At 39.2% G+C, this 14963-nt stretch overlaps 1 protein-coding gene across 8 annotated transcripts in view; it reads right to left on the bottom strand.

The window, feature by feature from the left end:
- Positions 1-14963, bottom strand: part of TMEM131 (transmembrane protein 131) — a 100650-nt gene that overhangs the window by 14612 nt on the left and 71075 nt on the right. For 5 of the 8 annotated variants that reach the window (XM_080613351.1, XM_080613355.1, XM_080613357.1 and 2 more), the window contains 12 exons: positions 13822-13974; positions 13586-13661; positions 13377-13494; positions 11174-11312; positions 10957-11066; positions 10512-10578; positions 9425-9576; positions 8020-8162; positions 6124-6310; positions 5098-5283; positions 1266-1424; positions 108-706 (listed from right to left, as the gene is read on the bottom strand). In XM_080613351.1, coding sequence (XP_080469477.1) covers positions 108-706; positions 1266-1424; positions 5098-5283; positions 6124-6310; positions 8020-8162; positions 9425-9576; positions 10512-10578; positions 10957-11066; positions 11174-11312; positions 13377-13494; positions 13586-13661; positions 13822-13974 — 2089 coding nt within the window. Of the gene's footprint in view, positions 1-107; positions 707-1265; positions 1425-5097; positions 5284-6123; positions 6311-8019; positions 8163-9044; positions 9103-9424; positions 9577-10511; positions 10579-10956; positions 11067-11173; positions 11313-13376; positions 13495-13585; positions 13662-13821; positions 13975-14963 lie in introns of all 8 variants that reach the window. The other 3 variants (XM_080613352.1, XM_080613353.1, XM_080613354.1) reach the window with 3 other exon arrangements.

The following is a 14963-nucleotide window of genomic DNA, read 5'->3' as shown; positions in this document are numbered from 1 at the left end:
TTCCATGCTATGAAAACATGACCTTTACAGTTGACTAAATCTTGTTCTGTGGCTTATATAATGAATCATCCCATTAAAAAAAAAAAAAGCAAGCAGAATTGCATTACCTTTGTTTTTTGCTAGTGGAGATGGGGGCTGCTCTGTAAACACATCCGGGGGAGGGGATTCTGGGTGGTCAAAGTCTTTTTCCATAGTTTCTATGAGCCCGGTTAGATCCGAGTCCTCTGAGCTGTGCCTTCTGCTCCTGGCACATTCGCTGTGAGGTGGGCTGAGGAGCGTGAGCTGTGGCAAAGCACCTTCAGTTTGCTGCTCTTGCTGCTGTTGCCCAGGTGCAAGGGGTTGTTGGAGGGGCTGCTCTGCCAAAGCTGCTGCCTGCTGCTGCATCAGCTGCTGGTTCTGCCTCATCCCCTTGGCTCTTTTGCCTGCAGCATGAGTCTGAGCTGTGGCACCTGAATCCAAGGTAAACGGGCCCCCGGCTCTGTTCATTGACTGCATGGAAGCTCCTTGTGCTGAAGTCCTGTTAGGTATGCTTGAACTGGGTTTGGATTTGATGTTTTCAGCATCTGGTGCATTTCTATTGCTGTGAAGGTGTGCTGTTGCATTGCATTGTTTATGATTCCCTGCACTGGATCGTGAAGATGAACTGCCTGTTCCATAGATCCCTCTGGATGAACTGTGATTAGAATCTGATCCAAGTGTGTTCAAGCTGGAAGAGCAACAAGTGTTTAAAGATACTCTACAAGTTTCCATTCTTCCACATGAAAAAAAAAATCACTATGCCCAATGGAAACCTTGAACTACACTGTTCTTGGCGTATAACTGGCAAAAATGCCTAGAACTTGTTTGTCACGTCAGCAGCCTTTGCTATTTCCTGTGCGCTTGCTCACTGTACATATGAACGAAACTCCAGTACAGTGACAGTCAATATATATGTTGGAGAGAACACTGAAAGGAGAAAGTAGTTTTTGAACTGAAGACACCAAAGGTAGGAACTTCTGAAAGGAACACCTTTCTTTTTGGAGAAGATTAACAGGAAGCTTGACAGGGTTTGGTTTCGGTGGGGTTTTTTTCCTCTCCTTTTTTCCCCAAAAGATGAGAATTTCTCAAACACGAAATCCATCTTTTTATCCAAGCCATCTTTTATAAGTAACTGTGAGGATCTTAATTTATTCACCTGTTCTGAAGTATTACTTTTTTATTGGCCTTATAAGTAAGGAGGAAAAAAAGAGGAAAACATTCCACAAAACCCCCAAATGTATACTTACTTTCCATCAGATGAAATTCCAACTATTCTCCTGAGATCAAGTGGCCTTCCCATATCAAAGGGAGGGTTTGAGGCCTCAAAGGACAAGCGTCTCCTAAATGGCTCCCAAATTCCTTGAGCTTCTAGATAGGCTGTTCCAATTACCAAGAGAAAGAGTACACTGCAGAGAAGAGAGGCAGTCATCTCAGTATTTCTTAGTTTTGAGCATTTTAAGGAAAATGAATCTAATCACACGAGGCAAAAAGATTGTATCTGGTACTGAAAATAGCATCCAAACCACACCTTTGTCTGATAGAAACATAAAATGCATGAATCTAGCATGATATTACACATCACTGACACTGAGAATGGAAGCTAGACGCAAATCTGACACGCAGTTGCCAAGAATATTAATCCAAAAGAAAAAGAAAGATATATAATTAAAGCATTAAAATGGCTTCCAAGTGGTCAGCTCTCGCAGCTTGTGGGTGCGATCCCATTTAAAAGCAGAGACCCTCTGCAGAGAGTTGTACTGTTGCTCAGGGAAGTAAAATTCCAGAGCACTATTTCAAGGGCTTTTACAACTAACTGCATCTGCTGCAATACCGTGTTGGGAGTTCTCCACTTACATAATGCACTGCAGTGAACTACATTTTTGAATGAAGCAATAAAATCACTGCAGAGACCTTCATTGCACTGCTATTGCTTTCATCTTCTAACAGGTGGGAGGAGACACAGTGACGATGACTAAAGCTTGCCTTGCCTATTACCCTAGAAAGTTTATGAGAAAAGAACCTTAAATTAGCAACTTCAGTTTCCGTTCTCCCCCCTGTTCTGACTGCCAGTTTTTAAGCCAAATGTATGAAACCCAGCATCAATTCACAGAAAAGGACGAGATACCTCTTGCTTTATGTTAGCTGAAAGAATCTACTCCAGAAGATACCACCTTTTAACTGTCACCAAAAATACAAGCAACTCTGGAGACCAAGTCAGCTGTTGATAGCTGGTTATCAGTGTGTTTTTCCCCTGCCACAAGGATTAAAAAGGATTCTAGATGCAGAACCAGATGGGAGAAGGTTGGAAAGATAACTTTCATCCAAGATGTTAATAAGCAAGAGAGAAGTTAGAGAAATAGGCGGATTTTTCAGACAAGCTTACATAAACTATTACTCAAAGGAGTAATTCTTGCTTTGGGTGCCATGCCATCAAAAATAGAATTATCTTTGGGATGTAAGGAATAAGACATAATCTCTTTCACTTGTTAATTGCTAATCCATGAGGCTAGTTGAAAGTTTTACAAGACTGATACCAACAAGAGCATCACATCTCAACCACCATAGTGCTACACAAGCTCGGAATGAAGTGCACAGGGTTTTGGTGCACTGGGTGGCACCTTACCCTCAGCCCCCTGGCACCCCCCTCCATGGCATCAATGCTGGGCTATGTAGAGGCTGTACAGGGGAGGCTGCAGCAAAAGGTCACCTTGAGCTGACTCTTTTTCACTTCACCTCCTCTGCCACTCTCTGGGTAAGGACTCCACTCCCTCTGCTGAGGTCAACTTTGGTGTTTTGATAAACGAATATGAGCTTTGAAATGAAAACTAGAACAAATCTTGTTCTGCGTCTTTTTAACTGCCCTGTCTGGTGTTGGGCTGGTGGGGGTGGGAGCAGCGGTGCTTTGGGGGTTTTGACTTTCAAAACTATTATTATTGAAAAGGAAAAAAAAAAAAAAAGTGGAACTAGCCGGAAGTGTTCAGTCATTGAAATGCCAAAACAAATTAGTGTGAGGAACACCACACAGTGAGCAGTAACAGGGTCTGGACACCCAAGAACTATCTGGGTCCATCCCTCTTCCACCCCCCACAACACGGTTTTATCTTGGAGCACACATATGCCCAGCTGGCAAATTCTTCACAAAAAGGACTGGCTCCTTTGTTGCATTTCTACATACCCCATTAAGTTTGACTTAAAACCTTGGAACCACAAGTATGGTAACAATCCAAACCAATAGTGATTTAGGGAAGGCAGCAATAAAAATATGAACTGGACAAACTCCTACAGTTGTTCATTCCAAAATTAAGGACAGCTTCACAACAATATGGAAGTATTGTTTTAGAGGCAACTAGCAAACCCCAATGTGACAGCATCCTAAAAATCAGAGGCTGCCTATGCACAAAATCCTTGGAATATTATGAAATAGTTACATCAGGTCTCTTCTCTAGTTTGCTGCTAAGGAGGTTTTGTACTTACAGGAAAAAGATGTAGTGAGGGAAAGTATTAGTGTTCTGTATTCTTTTGTAAAGCCTAATTAACACATACAGTACATATAAAATTACCCCCGTAAGCTACACCTGTAAACTGACAAGTGTTATTCATGCTATCAATAAACTAAAGAGAAAGTAAACTTTAAAATTTCTAGCAAATGTACAGAAGAAAGCCACTTACTCAGCACTTTCCTAAGTAATGCAGTATGAGCAAGGAAACAAAGTTACCTAAGTGGATGGAATTTTCCTGTTACTTAGGAAAACGCAGTTTCCTAACTAACACTGCATTACTTAGGAGAGGACTGAAGAGTCAGAAAAGAAAATGTAGCAGGCAGTAACTTTCTTTTATCAGTCCCTCAAAGGAAACAGAGAAGAGCCAAACTGAACATCAGTGCAATACAGTACAGCAAAAACGCCAGAGCCAGCATCTTAGTGAATAAAAAAAAAAGAGCAGGACTAGTATATGTCTGTGATAATGCTTTGGATCTGCAGCACACAGAAAGACCCCTTTTTCATCATAGGTATCTACAGCAGCAATCCATCTCACACTAAGATAGAAGCTTAACACTAATGACAAAGGAGAACAGCATTTGCTGTTACTGGTAAGTAACAACTTAGCTGCTAAGTGTCTATGCCAGGACTTTCTCTGGGTAAAGAGAGTGGGGGAAAATGTCTCTCATTCAAGACGTGAGCAGGGACATGCTGTTTATAACCTCAGATTTCAAATAGATATAGATAGGTAGAGGCTAGACTAGGAAAATGCGGTGGAATTTTCAACTCATATTTCAACCAGTCATAGCTAACACATCTGCTTGCTGACAAAAAACTGCACTAATATGCTACTATGTAACCTCCAAGTGCACAGTGTTGCAAACAAAACCCTTCAGTTCTCAGAAATTCCATTATTAGTATCACCAGTTGCCTGTCACATACAAGTGGCAGCAAAGTTTATAATTCATCCAAGGCATCTGCTAAGCTCATTACAGTCACTGCCTCCTATCTCTCTAAAGCATGATACTCCAGAAGGATGCTTAAATTCCCATGGGAATTCATGGTTAGCAGTGCTTTAATACTTAATTCAAGTTTGGCTTAATTCATCAAAAGCCTTACACATTACCAGAGTACACAGGAGTACGTACATCACTTTAGGAAATAGACCCAAGCCAGAAGTGTATTATTTTATAGTATCATAGAATGGTCTGGGTTGGAAGGGACCTTAAAGCTCATTCAGTTCCAACTCCCCTGGCATGAGCAGAGACACCTTCCACTAGACCAGGTCCCCCAAAGCCCTGTCCAACCTGGCCTTGAACATTGCCAGGGATGGGGGACAGCCATTTTGCCCTTGGTCTGAGCACGAAGTCAGTACTCCTCAGCCTTAAACTTTTAGTTCACACACAATCCATAGGAGTGTTTCTCTCTTCTCCTTTCTGACCTCACCCTGTTGGGGTTTTTTCACACCAATAATTTTACACAAATACAATTTTACATCAATGGTAGTACACACTAAATATAGTATCTCCTTCTCTATAACCTGTATGCAAGCAGTGGTAGCTTGTGTGCACATACTAGTAAGAACAGACACACACACTACCTCATTATTCCTGAGATGATTATGTACAGTGCCAGTTCCCAGTTGGGTCTGGGTAGTGCTTCTGCACACGTTGCTAACATGTGATATGGAAGAGATGCGTTCAAGATAAATACAAATTCAGAACCTCCTGCAGTGATGAATTTTAACTCCCGTATAACTCTGGAAGCAGTGAAATCAGGTGTAAACCTGAAACCAAAGTAAAGCATGTCAGAAAGTTTAATACGAACATATGAAAGTTTGAGGTAATTGATATTAATCATAAATTAAAACAAAACAAACAAACAGCTTCACCAATTACTGCCATGACTGGCATCCCAATCAAATATTTATAACAAACAGCCCTATTGGTACAACTAATAACCATCCTCACAATTAGCCTAAAAACACTTAGGAGTGTCTTTCAAATACCTCAAGATATGCTTCACTAAGTTCATAAACACCTATACTTCACACATCTGACACTAGATTACCTCTGATACACGGTATGAAGATATAAGAACTGAAAATAAGTTTTGACCAAATCTGTTACAATAAAGCTATGGATGCAGTAAAAAAATATTAACAGCAGCTGTAAGGAAGCAATGGAACTGACCATTATGTGAGCTATGAAGTTTTTAAGCACTTCACTTTTAAGTCACAACAGCATGCCTGTTCAAAAACATCACCCCTACATCCCTGTCTCATCACAAACTAGGATTGGTGCAAAATCCTAGTGAAGCTTCACTGCCTGCAGTATCTTGTATATCCTCACAGAACAGAAGCATCTTCTGAACTGTTTAGATACTGTACTCTGAATAGTTAACTTTACATCCAAGCAGTTAAAAGATCAGTGTTAGGTGTAAAGATCTTTTACAATAAAAACTGACAGAGTTAAAGAATTATTACCCTTAAGGCAACAGACAAAACATTTAAGACTGAAATGCTGTGCAATAAGGTAATAATCCTTAGACTAAAGGCTCTTTTCCACTTACTGCAGCCCACCAAACCCACATGTAAATCTGTATCTCTCACTTGTATCTCACTTACAATATGACAATGTCTTTAGAGGCATTGGCACTTAGTGCAAACTCGTGACAGTTAACTACTTTAAATCCATATCCTTCACATGTGTAGCCACTGATTTCCATGGTTTTCACATTAATCTGCAGCTGCCCTGTGTTTTCCACTTTAAATGTTCTTCTCAGTGTGAAATTCGGTTCTTTGTATTTCATTTCTAGGAACAAACAGCAGAAAGCGGTTAGCATTGTGCTAGACAAATATCCTTCACTATATTAGATTCTAGAGCAGAAGAGTCCTGTCGGTACTGTAGCAGGAAAGGGGCTAGCGAGGCCCATGGAAATCTTTACGTAACCTGCAGGAATGTATCTCTGCAGCCAGACTCATCACTGTCAAGGTAGGGAATGTGTGCAATTCCAGAGCACTCTTACTCACTGGGGACAAAACAGAAACCTTCAAACCTCTGACAGCACTACTGCCTCACAGACAGAAAAAAAACAAACCCAAAGCAAAACATCTAAGCTGTAAAGTTCTTTGATGTACTGCTCAGCAGCCTGGTACTCTGTCAAAAGTCAGAGCATGAGCATTAAAGCTTACTCTTTTGTCTCTCAAAAATAAAATCCACAGCTGAGATACTGTCCTGGTTTTGGCAGGGATAGTGTTACTTTTCTTCCTATTAGCTGGTGCAGTGCTGTATTTTGGCTTTAGGTTTAGGATAATGCTGATAACACACCAGTGTTTTACTTGTGGCTAAGTAATGCTTACTGTAAATCAAGGACTTTTCAGTCTTTCATGCTCTGCCAGTGAGGAGGGGCAGGAGGAGCCAGGAGGGAGCAGAGACAGGACAGCATGTCATGCCCAGTATATAAACTGGGTGGAGTCACTGAGAAGGCCCAGATCAGTGCTTGGGTCAGGCTGGATATCAGTCAGCGGGTGGTGAGCATTTGTATTATGCATCACTTGTGTTTTTTTCACTTGGGTTTTATTCTCCTCCTCCTCCTCAGCCCTCCTCCCTCCAATCATTATTATAATACTTTATTTCAATTATTAAACCGTTCTTATCTCAACTTGTAAGTTTTACCTTTTTTCTGGTTCTCTTCCCCATCCCACCATAGGGGGCAGGGGATGGGGAGTGGGCAAGTAGCTGCATGGTACTTAGTTGCTAGCTGGGGTTAAACCATGACAGCTACACTTATCTTATTAGCTAACAAATACCTGAACCACAACATGTAAGAGGTAATGACTAAGCTTTACCTGAAGTTTTCTTACTGATCCCTCAAAAATAGGGATATAATCTCAAATAATAATTAACATGGCACCTTACAAATATGCCTGGAGAGCTGCAAAGCAGCAAAGGAGAAACATCTCCATACCAGATACAACCAAGATATGACTAAGCCTCTTTTACCAGTTCTTTTTAGCAATACAGGTACTCTTAGCTGTACTCTTAGCTGACCTCTCAGAAGCAAGCCTGTGGCCACAGAGCGAAAAACCTCTGACCCCAGAGTAGACTCTTGTTGGGATTTAATTTTTATCAAGGAACATACCCTATCTTTTTCCCTGCTGGCTATGTGCATAAACATTCTGAAGGTGTGAGGGAAAAAGAACATACAGAAAGTTACATCTGTGATCCAATTTGTCTTAAATTTAGGAATTGGAGATTATCCTATTAAATATACTAGGATCTTCACCTCCTCTCATTGGATTTTAGTGGATGAAGGGCTTTTGTTTCCTCTTTCTTGACTTTCAAATTAAACAAAAAAGCTAAAATACTTATTTTTATGCCTAGAGAACCAATTTTACTGTATTCAGATGATTTAAACTTCTGGGGCACTAGAACAGGAAACGTATTTCCACACATTTCAAGTTGTACGTATAGAATGCAAGTTCTTTTCTGCTCAGCAGAGCAGCCCAAGAAATACTCACTTTCTGAACAGTCTTTTAATAATGCTTCTGTAATTTTAAAGCGTAAAGAACTTCCTGGACCAGGAGGTTTGCCTGCAACCTTCAAGCTCTCAGTCGTTCCTTGTCCTTGTACCATTATGGCATCTATTACAGTCAAATTATTTCTGTGTACAAAGAAAAAGGAGAAACATCCGTGAAAGGATTATGCAGTCTATTGGCCCTGCAAGCTTCTCCACAGACTATGAAGTTACATCCCAAACCTAGAGGACAGCAATATAAGCAGTTCCACACTTAATTCCTCACAATATGGAAGTAAACAGTGGGGATCTCAAGCACAGTGTTTGCAAGACAGAACCTTAAGAAATCACAACATAGCATACAAATAAAAACCCCAATGGAGTACTAGTTAAAGTTCATATTTCAACATTATATTAACGCATCATACCTGATACAAAAGTGAAATAGTTATTCAAACAGAGCTCTTTACTAGAAAGATTGAACTACATTGCAGCTTGATCTTGCAAATGGCATCTATGACTAGAGTCCCTACTTTCAAGACAGCATAGAATGTATTTAAGAATTCAAGTCATCAAGTACTGGTGGATGAAAAACTGAACATGAGCCAGCAGTGTCCATTTGCAGCCCAGAAGGCCAACTGCCTCCTGGGCAGCATCAAAAGCAGTGTGACCAGCAGGTCAAAGGAGGTGATCCTGCCTGCCTCCTCTGCTCTCGTGAGAACAGTACCTGCAGTACCGTGTTCAGCTCTGGGGCCCCCAAACACAAGAGGAACATGGACCTGCTTGAGTGGGTACAGATCAGAGGGCTGGAGCAGCTCTTTAATGAAGGCAGGTGAGACCATTGGGGTTGTTCAGCCTGGAGAAGAGAAGGCTCCAGGGAGACCTCATTGAGGCCTTTCAGTATTTAAAGGGGGCTTATAAGAAAGATGGGGGCAGACTTTTCAGTAGGGCCTGTCGTGACAGAACAAGGGGTAATGGTTTTAAACTGAAAGAGGGCAGACTTAGATTAGATACAAGGAAGAAACTTACAACGACAGTGGTGAGGCACTTGCACAGGTTGTCCAGAGCAGTGGTAGATAACCCATTCCTGGAAACATTTGAGGGCTCTGAGCAACCTGATTTAGTTGAAGATGTCCCCGATTATTGCAGGGGGTTGGACTAGATGACCTTCGAAGGTCCCTTCCAATCCAGACTATTCTAAGATTCTGTGATGTTGATTATATATTTATATGTACTGAATACAGTTTAATTACTATAAAACATATGACAATTACATTTATCTTTATCCAAACACATATGATTCTGTACCTATTATTGTAATAGCGACAGTTTCTCATTAACAGCTAATCATGAGTATGATATTATATGCAAGTGAAAAACATCAGACAGTTTTGAAATATCTATCATACCTGATAACAATTAACGATGAAACAGTTTTATTAAGAACTGGAGTGAACTTTACTTTGACAGACTTTCTCTCACCAGGTTTTAGTATTAGGCTTAAAACTGAATGACGAGCCATTCCCTTTGTAAGTCCTGCAGGGCTCTGTAGTGGCTGTACCTTAAAAGAGTAAGGAAAACAAAATGACACTTTTAGAAATAGGATTTTCTTACATATATTTGATAGAAATTATATTATTTTAGTTAGAAAATTGGTTTTGTCATAAAGAAGTGTACTACCCAATGACATAATGGCCTTTTTTTAACCAGAAAGTTTGATAGCACATATATTCCCCTACTTACTAAATAAACTATCTGTATTTATTAAGAAGCAGAACACAGCAAGACAGAACTGAGCTAAACTACACCCTGTGGATTCATAAAGTTCTAGTAGAACAGAGAGTTCAGAGGTTCTTAAATGTGCATTTAAACACTAAATTAGCATTAAGCCACTAAGTAACACTTTCTATCCTTCAAGATCTTCCATTGTTAAAATATTTTGGGAATGTATAAAGGGGGAAAAGCAAACTTAAAGTAGAATAACTATTGAAAAAAAGTGTATTTTGCTAAATTTGCTTTTAGACACTGTAAGCACTGAACTGTTAATCTAAACCAAAGTGCAAATAGAGGGGAAAAGGCATGTCCATTGCGCAAGAAAGTGTTCAGGATATGGCATGCTCTATACGAGAGAGTGTATGCACTTAAAGTTGTCCACAAACCCTGAATCACCTGAAGAACAAAGCAATGGAAAACTCAATACTCTCCTAATTTTAGAACTAGCAACCACTACACTGAAGAAAATAATCTTGTATCAGTAAAAGAATAATTAAACAGTTTTCCTGTAACTTCCACAACTGTATTATAATGTAAGCATACAGAAAAGTCACATTTTAACTGTTACATCTGAAGAAATACTATTTTTCCCAATTTGCTGAGAGCATCCAACAAAAGCACCACATTTTTCACATTTGAAGAAACATACAACTGAACACATATTAAAACATAAAAAAAATCATTAAAAGTTTAAAAATATAAAGAAAGCATTGAAATACTTACGCAGTTTCTGAAGACCTGGAACTCTAGAGTCCTCAGGTTGAAATTAGCTGGCTTGCTCAAATTAAACCTGAAACAGACGTACATTTTGTTTTTCCTCTGCGTCAGGGAAAATAACAACAAACTTGCTTTCATGGATTTCACCTCTCTATGGCAGGACTCAAACAATACGCAGCTGAAAGGATCATTTGATTTTTTTTTTTTACATCCCTCCCCCATCCATCAAGTTAAGGAAGAAATTAAACATAATTTTAGCTCAGCAAAAAATACAGATGTGTGTTCAATGGCAATCAGCCTAGATTCAGTTCTCAACTGGCCTCATGATTCAATTCTAAAAGTGGCCAACACTGTAACTGCCAACACAGCTGCCAAATACTGCATGCAGTTTTTGCAAAATGCATTTTGCGGCAGAGTGAGAATGCCCAAAGTACTCTAAAACAATGCTTACCGTTCCAACATCTTATCAACAAAAGCGGATGGGTTAGCATACAGAGCAATAGGAAGGAACTGAACATGCACAGGAACATCAGCTGGATTCTCTAGAAAAATTTCTTCTTCCTGTTCATAAACACAATTTTTTTAAGTTTACATTAGGATGAATGTAATTAGAAATAGTTATTAAAATGCAGTGCTTACAGAATGATACCATCAACAAAATAACTTACTGATGAACTGTTAGTGTTGGTAAGAGGGAAGCTTAGATGGCGTGGTGAGCTAAGTATGGACGGCCAGGCCATTTCTGCTGTAATTTTTAGCCGGACATCCTTCTGGAGATCTGTGTCTACTTCAAATACGGCATTCAGTCTGGAGAAACAGTTATAAAACTTACTTTACAGGAAGAAAATAGGAAAAGCCTGGAAAAATCTGAGGGCTTAAAAGCACTCTGACAACATCAGTTTGAGAAATAGCACAAAACATTGTATTTATATCCACTTCAGAAACCCATTGAGCTCTGCCCATATGTACTGCTACTAAAATGCACAACAGAAACGATCAAAACATGCTATAGGAGTCCAACCCAAAGATTCTTAAGATGTTCTCTATGAAGTGTTATTGTCAACATCCATCCATTCATTCCAGGTTCTGTTATGGCCTTTCACAGATAAAAGTGAGCAGAAAAATATGGCAGGGCTTATGCACTGCATCATGAATCTTTCGTATTTGTATTTCTCTTAAATCACTGCTCTCTGGACAGTGAGACAAAAATGCCATCTTTCGTTAGAAAGTGCCCAGCTCCTACTATTGCAGAAACAAATTTTTATAACATAACTAAGATTCAGATCAGTATTTTTCACTAAGAAAAATAACCCAAAATATGTTTGATGATTTGCAAAGGCATAAGCAGTAGGAAGGAAAAACATCAGTCCTGCTACAGTCTGCTTTCAGCACATTATCCAGACATCCATTATCCAGAAAATGTATTTTGCCTGCTCATTTGTAATGTAATGGATATATGGATATATCCTCTCCATCCGTGGAGAGAAGGGATGCCATCCAGTGGGACCCTGACAGGCTTGAGAGGTGGGCCTGTCCACCCATGCTCATGGCAGGGGCTTGGAACTAGATGATCTTTAAGGTCGCTTCCAACCCAACCATTCTGGGGTAGTAAGTGCCTACACTCCTGCCTAACAAACCTAAAGCAAAGCTGACCCAGTCACACTTGGTGACAGCTACTATTTCCGTCAGTGAATGAAGTTCTTTGCTATCAACCCACCTCTGTAACAGACTTGGTTCCTGTTCTTTCCTACAAGCTCTCCACCATGAGCTGAAACAAGACTAACAGTATTGAGTTCTCCAGTCAGCACAACAGATGAAATGCTAGACTTCAAACCTACAGAAGCATTTTGGAGACACTTCAAATGAAGGCAGAACCTCTCTGTATTCAGAAGGAGCAGTTTCTCCTTTGCTGAATGCTACCTTGGTTAATTTTAACTCTCTTTAAAAGCATTACATATTTTAGGTTATATATTATATTGAATAATATTAAAACATTGCATATTATTCTAGCTAGAACTGCTACTTAGTAGTTTTTAATAGAATTTTCCTTCGCTGTCCTGTTACTGTAGGTAATAGGACATTCTTCAAGTTAAACAGATTTTGTTTAGATCAGATTTGTTCAGGAGTTACCAGTATTAGAACAAAAAGTGATAATGAAGGTATGCTTTAGTTACTCTATTTAGCTACGTACAGTCTTTTTGTTTCTCCACAAACACACATACATTTTTGGAAAGGTAGTCTGGATGCTATCATCACAGAAGACACATGCCCTCATTGTTAATGTCAACTCTGTCTCTTGGAGATTAAATCACCCTATGCATGAGAAGGCAGATGTTTAAAAGGTATACAGCAGCCTACAGAGTTTGACTTTTCCTAAATATTAAATAGCAATCATTAATCACCTTCTATTTAGCAAATCTCAAGGAAGAATACCAGGCAATTTGATCACTCACTGAAATGCAATAATCTTAGAAGAGTAGCAGTAGGAAACTTTATGAAATATTAGAGGGATATTGAGGTTACTACTTTAAAATGGATTAAGCAGGGACACTGTATAAAGATTATAATCTGATTTTGGAAATTTTTGCAGAGCAGAGACTGCCTTGCTGCTGCCATGTTTTCAACAACTGCAGCATAAGCCAGTGGAAAGGAACTGACATGTCTGACTTCAGGAAATTAGTACTCCTTTTTAAACTTCTAAAATATTCTCATTAGAGGTTTTGCAGAGAAAGCCAAGTAACTCCTTCCTGGCCCCCTCCCCTCTCAAAGAGCACTGCAACATTAAGGAACCTTATATTTTGTAAAAGCACACATACACAGAATTATCTTGTGATTTAAGGCTTGAGAAAGTAACAGGGACAAAATACTTACCTATGGCTTGAGTTCTCTTTAATTTCTGTCCATTCTTTGAATAAGTTCTCATGCAAATCCCAGTCAGAATCCCATGCATCTTCTTGCATTGCTATGCTGTGCTGAGCTTTAGATTCCGCTTTAAGAAATAATGTAATTTTAAACTCTTCATGTAAAATCACTGCTTACAGAGAAAACTTTAAGGCTTTATTAAAGTTGAAATTACTTACATTTAGATAGGAAAGGCAATCCTACATAACAACGATCTCCACATTGTAAACCAGGATCAAAATAAATGTTTGCAATCTGCAAAACAGGTAAGAACAGATCAACTAAGAAACAGCACAGTAAATCTAATGACCAAAGGAAAACAAAAGAAATAAGATTTCTGATGACCAATGAAGCTTAACATATGGTATATATAAGAGAGAACTTGTACACATGTAGAAATGAGGCATAAGCAAACCTTTGACTTTTTTCCGGGCTCTAAATCTTCCTTATTGCTTTTTAGTCTTTTATAATAAAACCTTACATCTTCTGTCAGGGAGCGTATGTGTTGTATTTTCACTTTCTGAGAAAAGGAGTTCATGATGTTCAGGCTGTGGTGAACCACTTTCCCCTAAAGAAAAGAAAGGATGAAGAAAGTCTGCAGGATATGCATATGTATTCACTTCTGCAGGCTGGCAAAGACCACAGCAGAGGGGAAATGTTAAACTGAGACTTTTAATTATGCTATCTTAAAAGAAAAAAAAAAAAAGCCACTTGTAACACTTCAAGGTAAGTTTCTGTGAAGTTCTATTCTCTCCTCCATCTGCTTCCAAACACAATTTATCCCTCTTTCAAAATTAAGTACACCTTAAATGTCTCGAAGAGCTGCGACATGAGTTCTGCTTAATCAAATCGTGTTAAAAAAATAGCAGAGGAGGAATGGCAAAAGACAAACTTCTGTTTTCTGAGCCTCCTATTACAAAAGGGAAACAAGCTTCTTGTAAGAGACCCAGTATATAGTTGTTGGTATTTAGAAAGAACCTGAAAGGAACTTTAGTAGTAAAGCTACAGGTTACAAACACTACAGGTGACAGAGGGCATTTAAGAAGACAGGTACAACCCTCCTTCTCACTCCCATAGAACATGTAGTTTAATTGTTCGTCATGATCTGGATCACTACAATGCTCAAGCTCTCCCCCCACTCTCACTTGTAAATACATGATTCCATAGCCATGTTTTTTGCCTTATCTCAAAACCAAACCCTGACAAGTAGAGAATAAACAATAAATAAAAAGCAAACCAAACCAAACAATGGAAATGCACAACTCGGGACCACTGACAAGAATCCAGGTTTCTATAAACTAAAGGAATACAAGCAAATTTAAATACTCAAGACTATTTTCTAATGAACACGACTGGAGTTTCTCATGTTCCCCTTAAATCAACACTTTCAGCTTTTTAAAAATTTCTCTAAGGTCACGACTGAAGTGGAGAGATGGGAGAGGTGCACTTCTGCAGGCTCAATCTGCCTGTGGCCTCAGGAAATAGTCACATACTATAACAGTCTCAAGAATAGCAACTGCAGAGGGAAAGCAACTACAAGAATAAATCTCTAAACAG

The sequence above is a fragment of the Psittacula echo genome (assembly GCF_963264785.1).
Source record: "Psittacula echo genome assembly, chromosome: 3".
Lineage (NCBI taxonomy): Eukaryota > Metazoa > Chordata > Aves > Psittaciformes > Psittacidae > Psittacula > Psittacula echo.
Note: the sequence above shows the minus strand (reverse complement) of the source record. Positions and strands in the feature narration are given on the sequence as shown.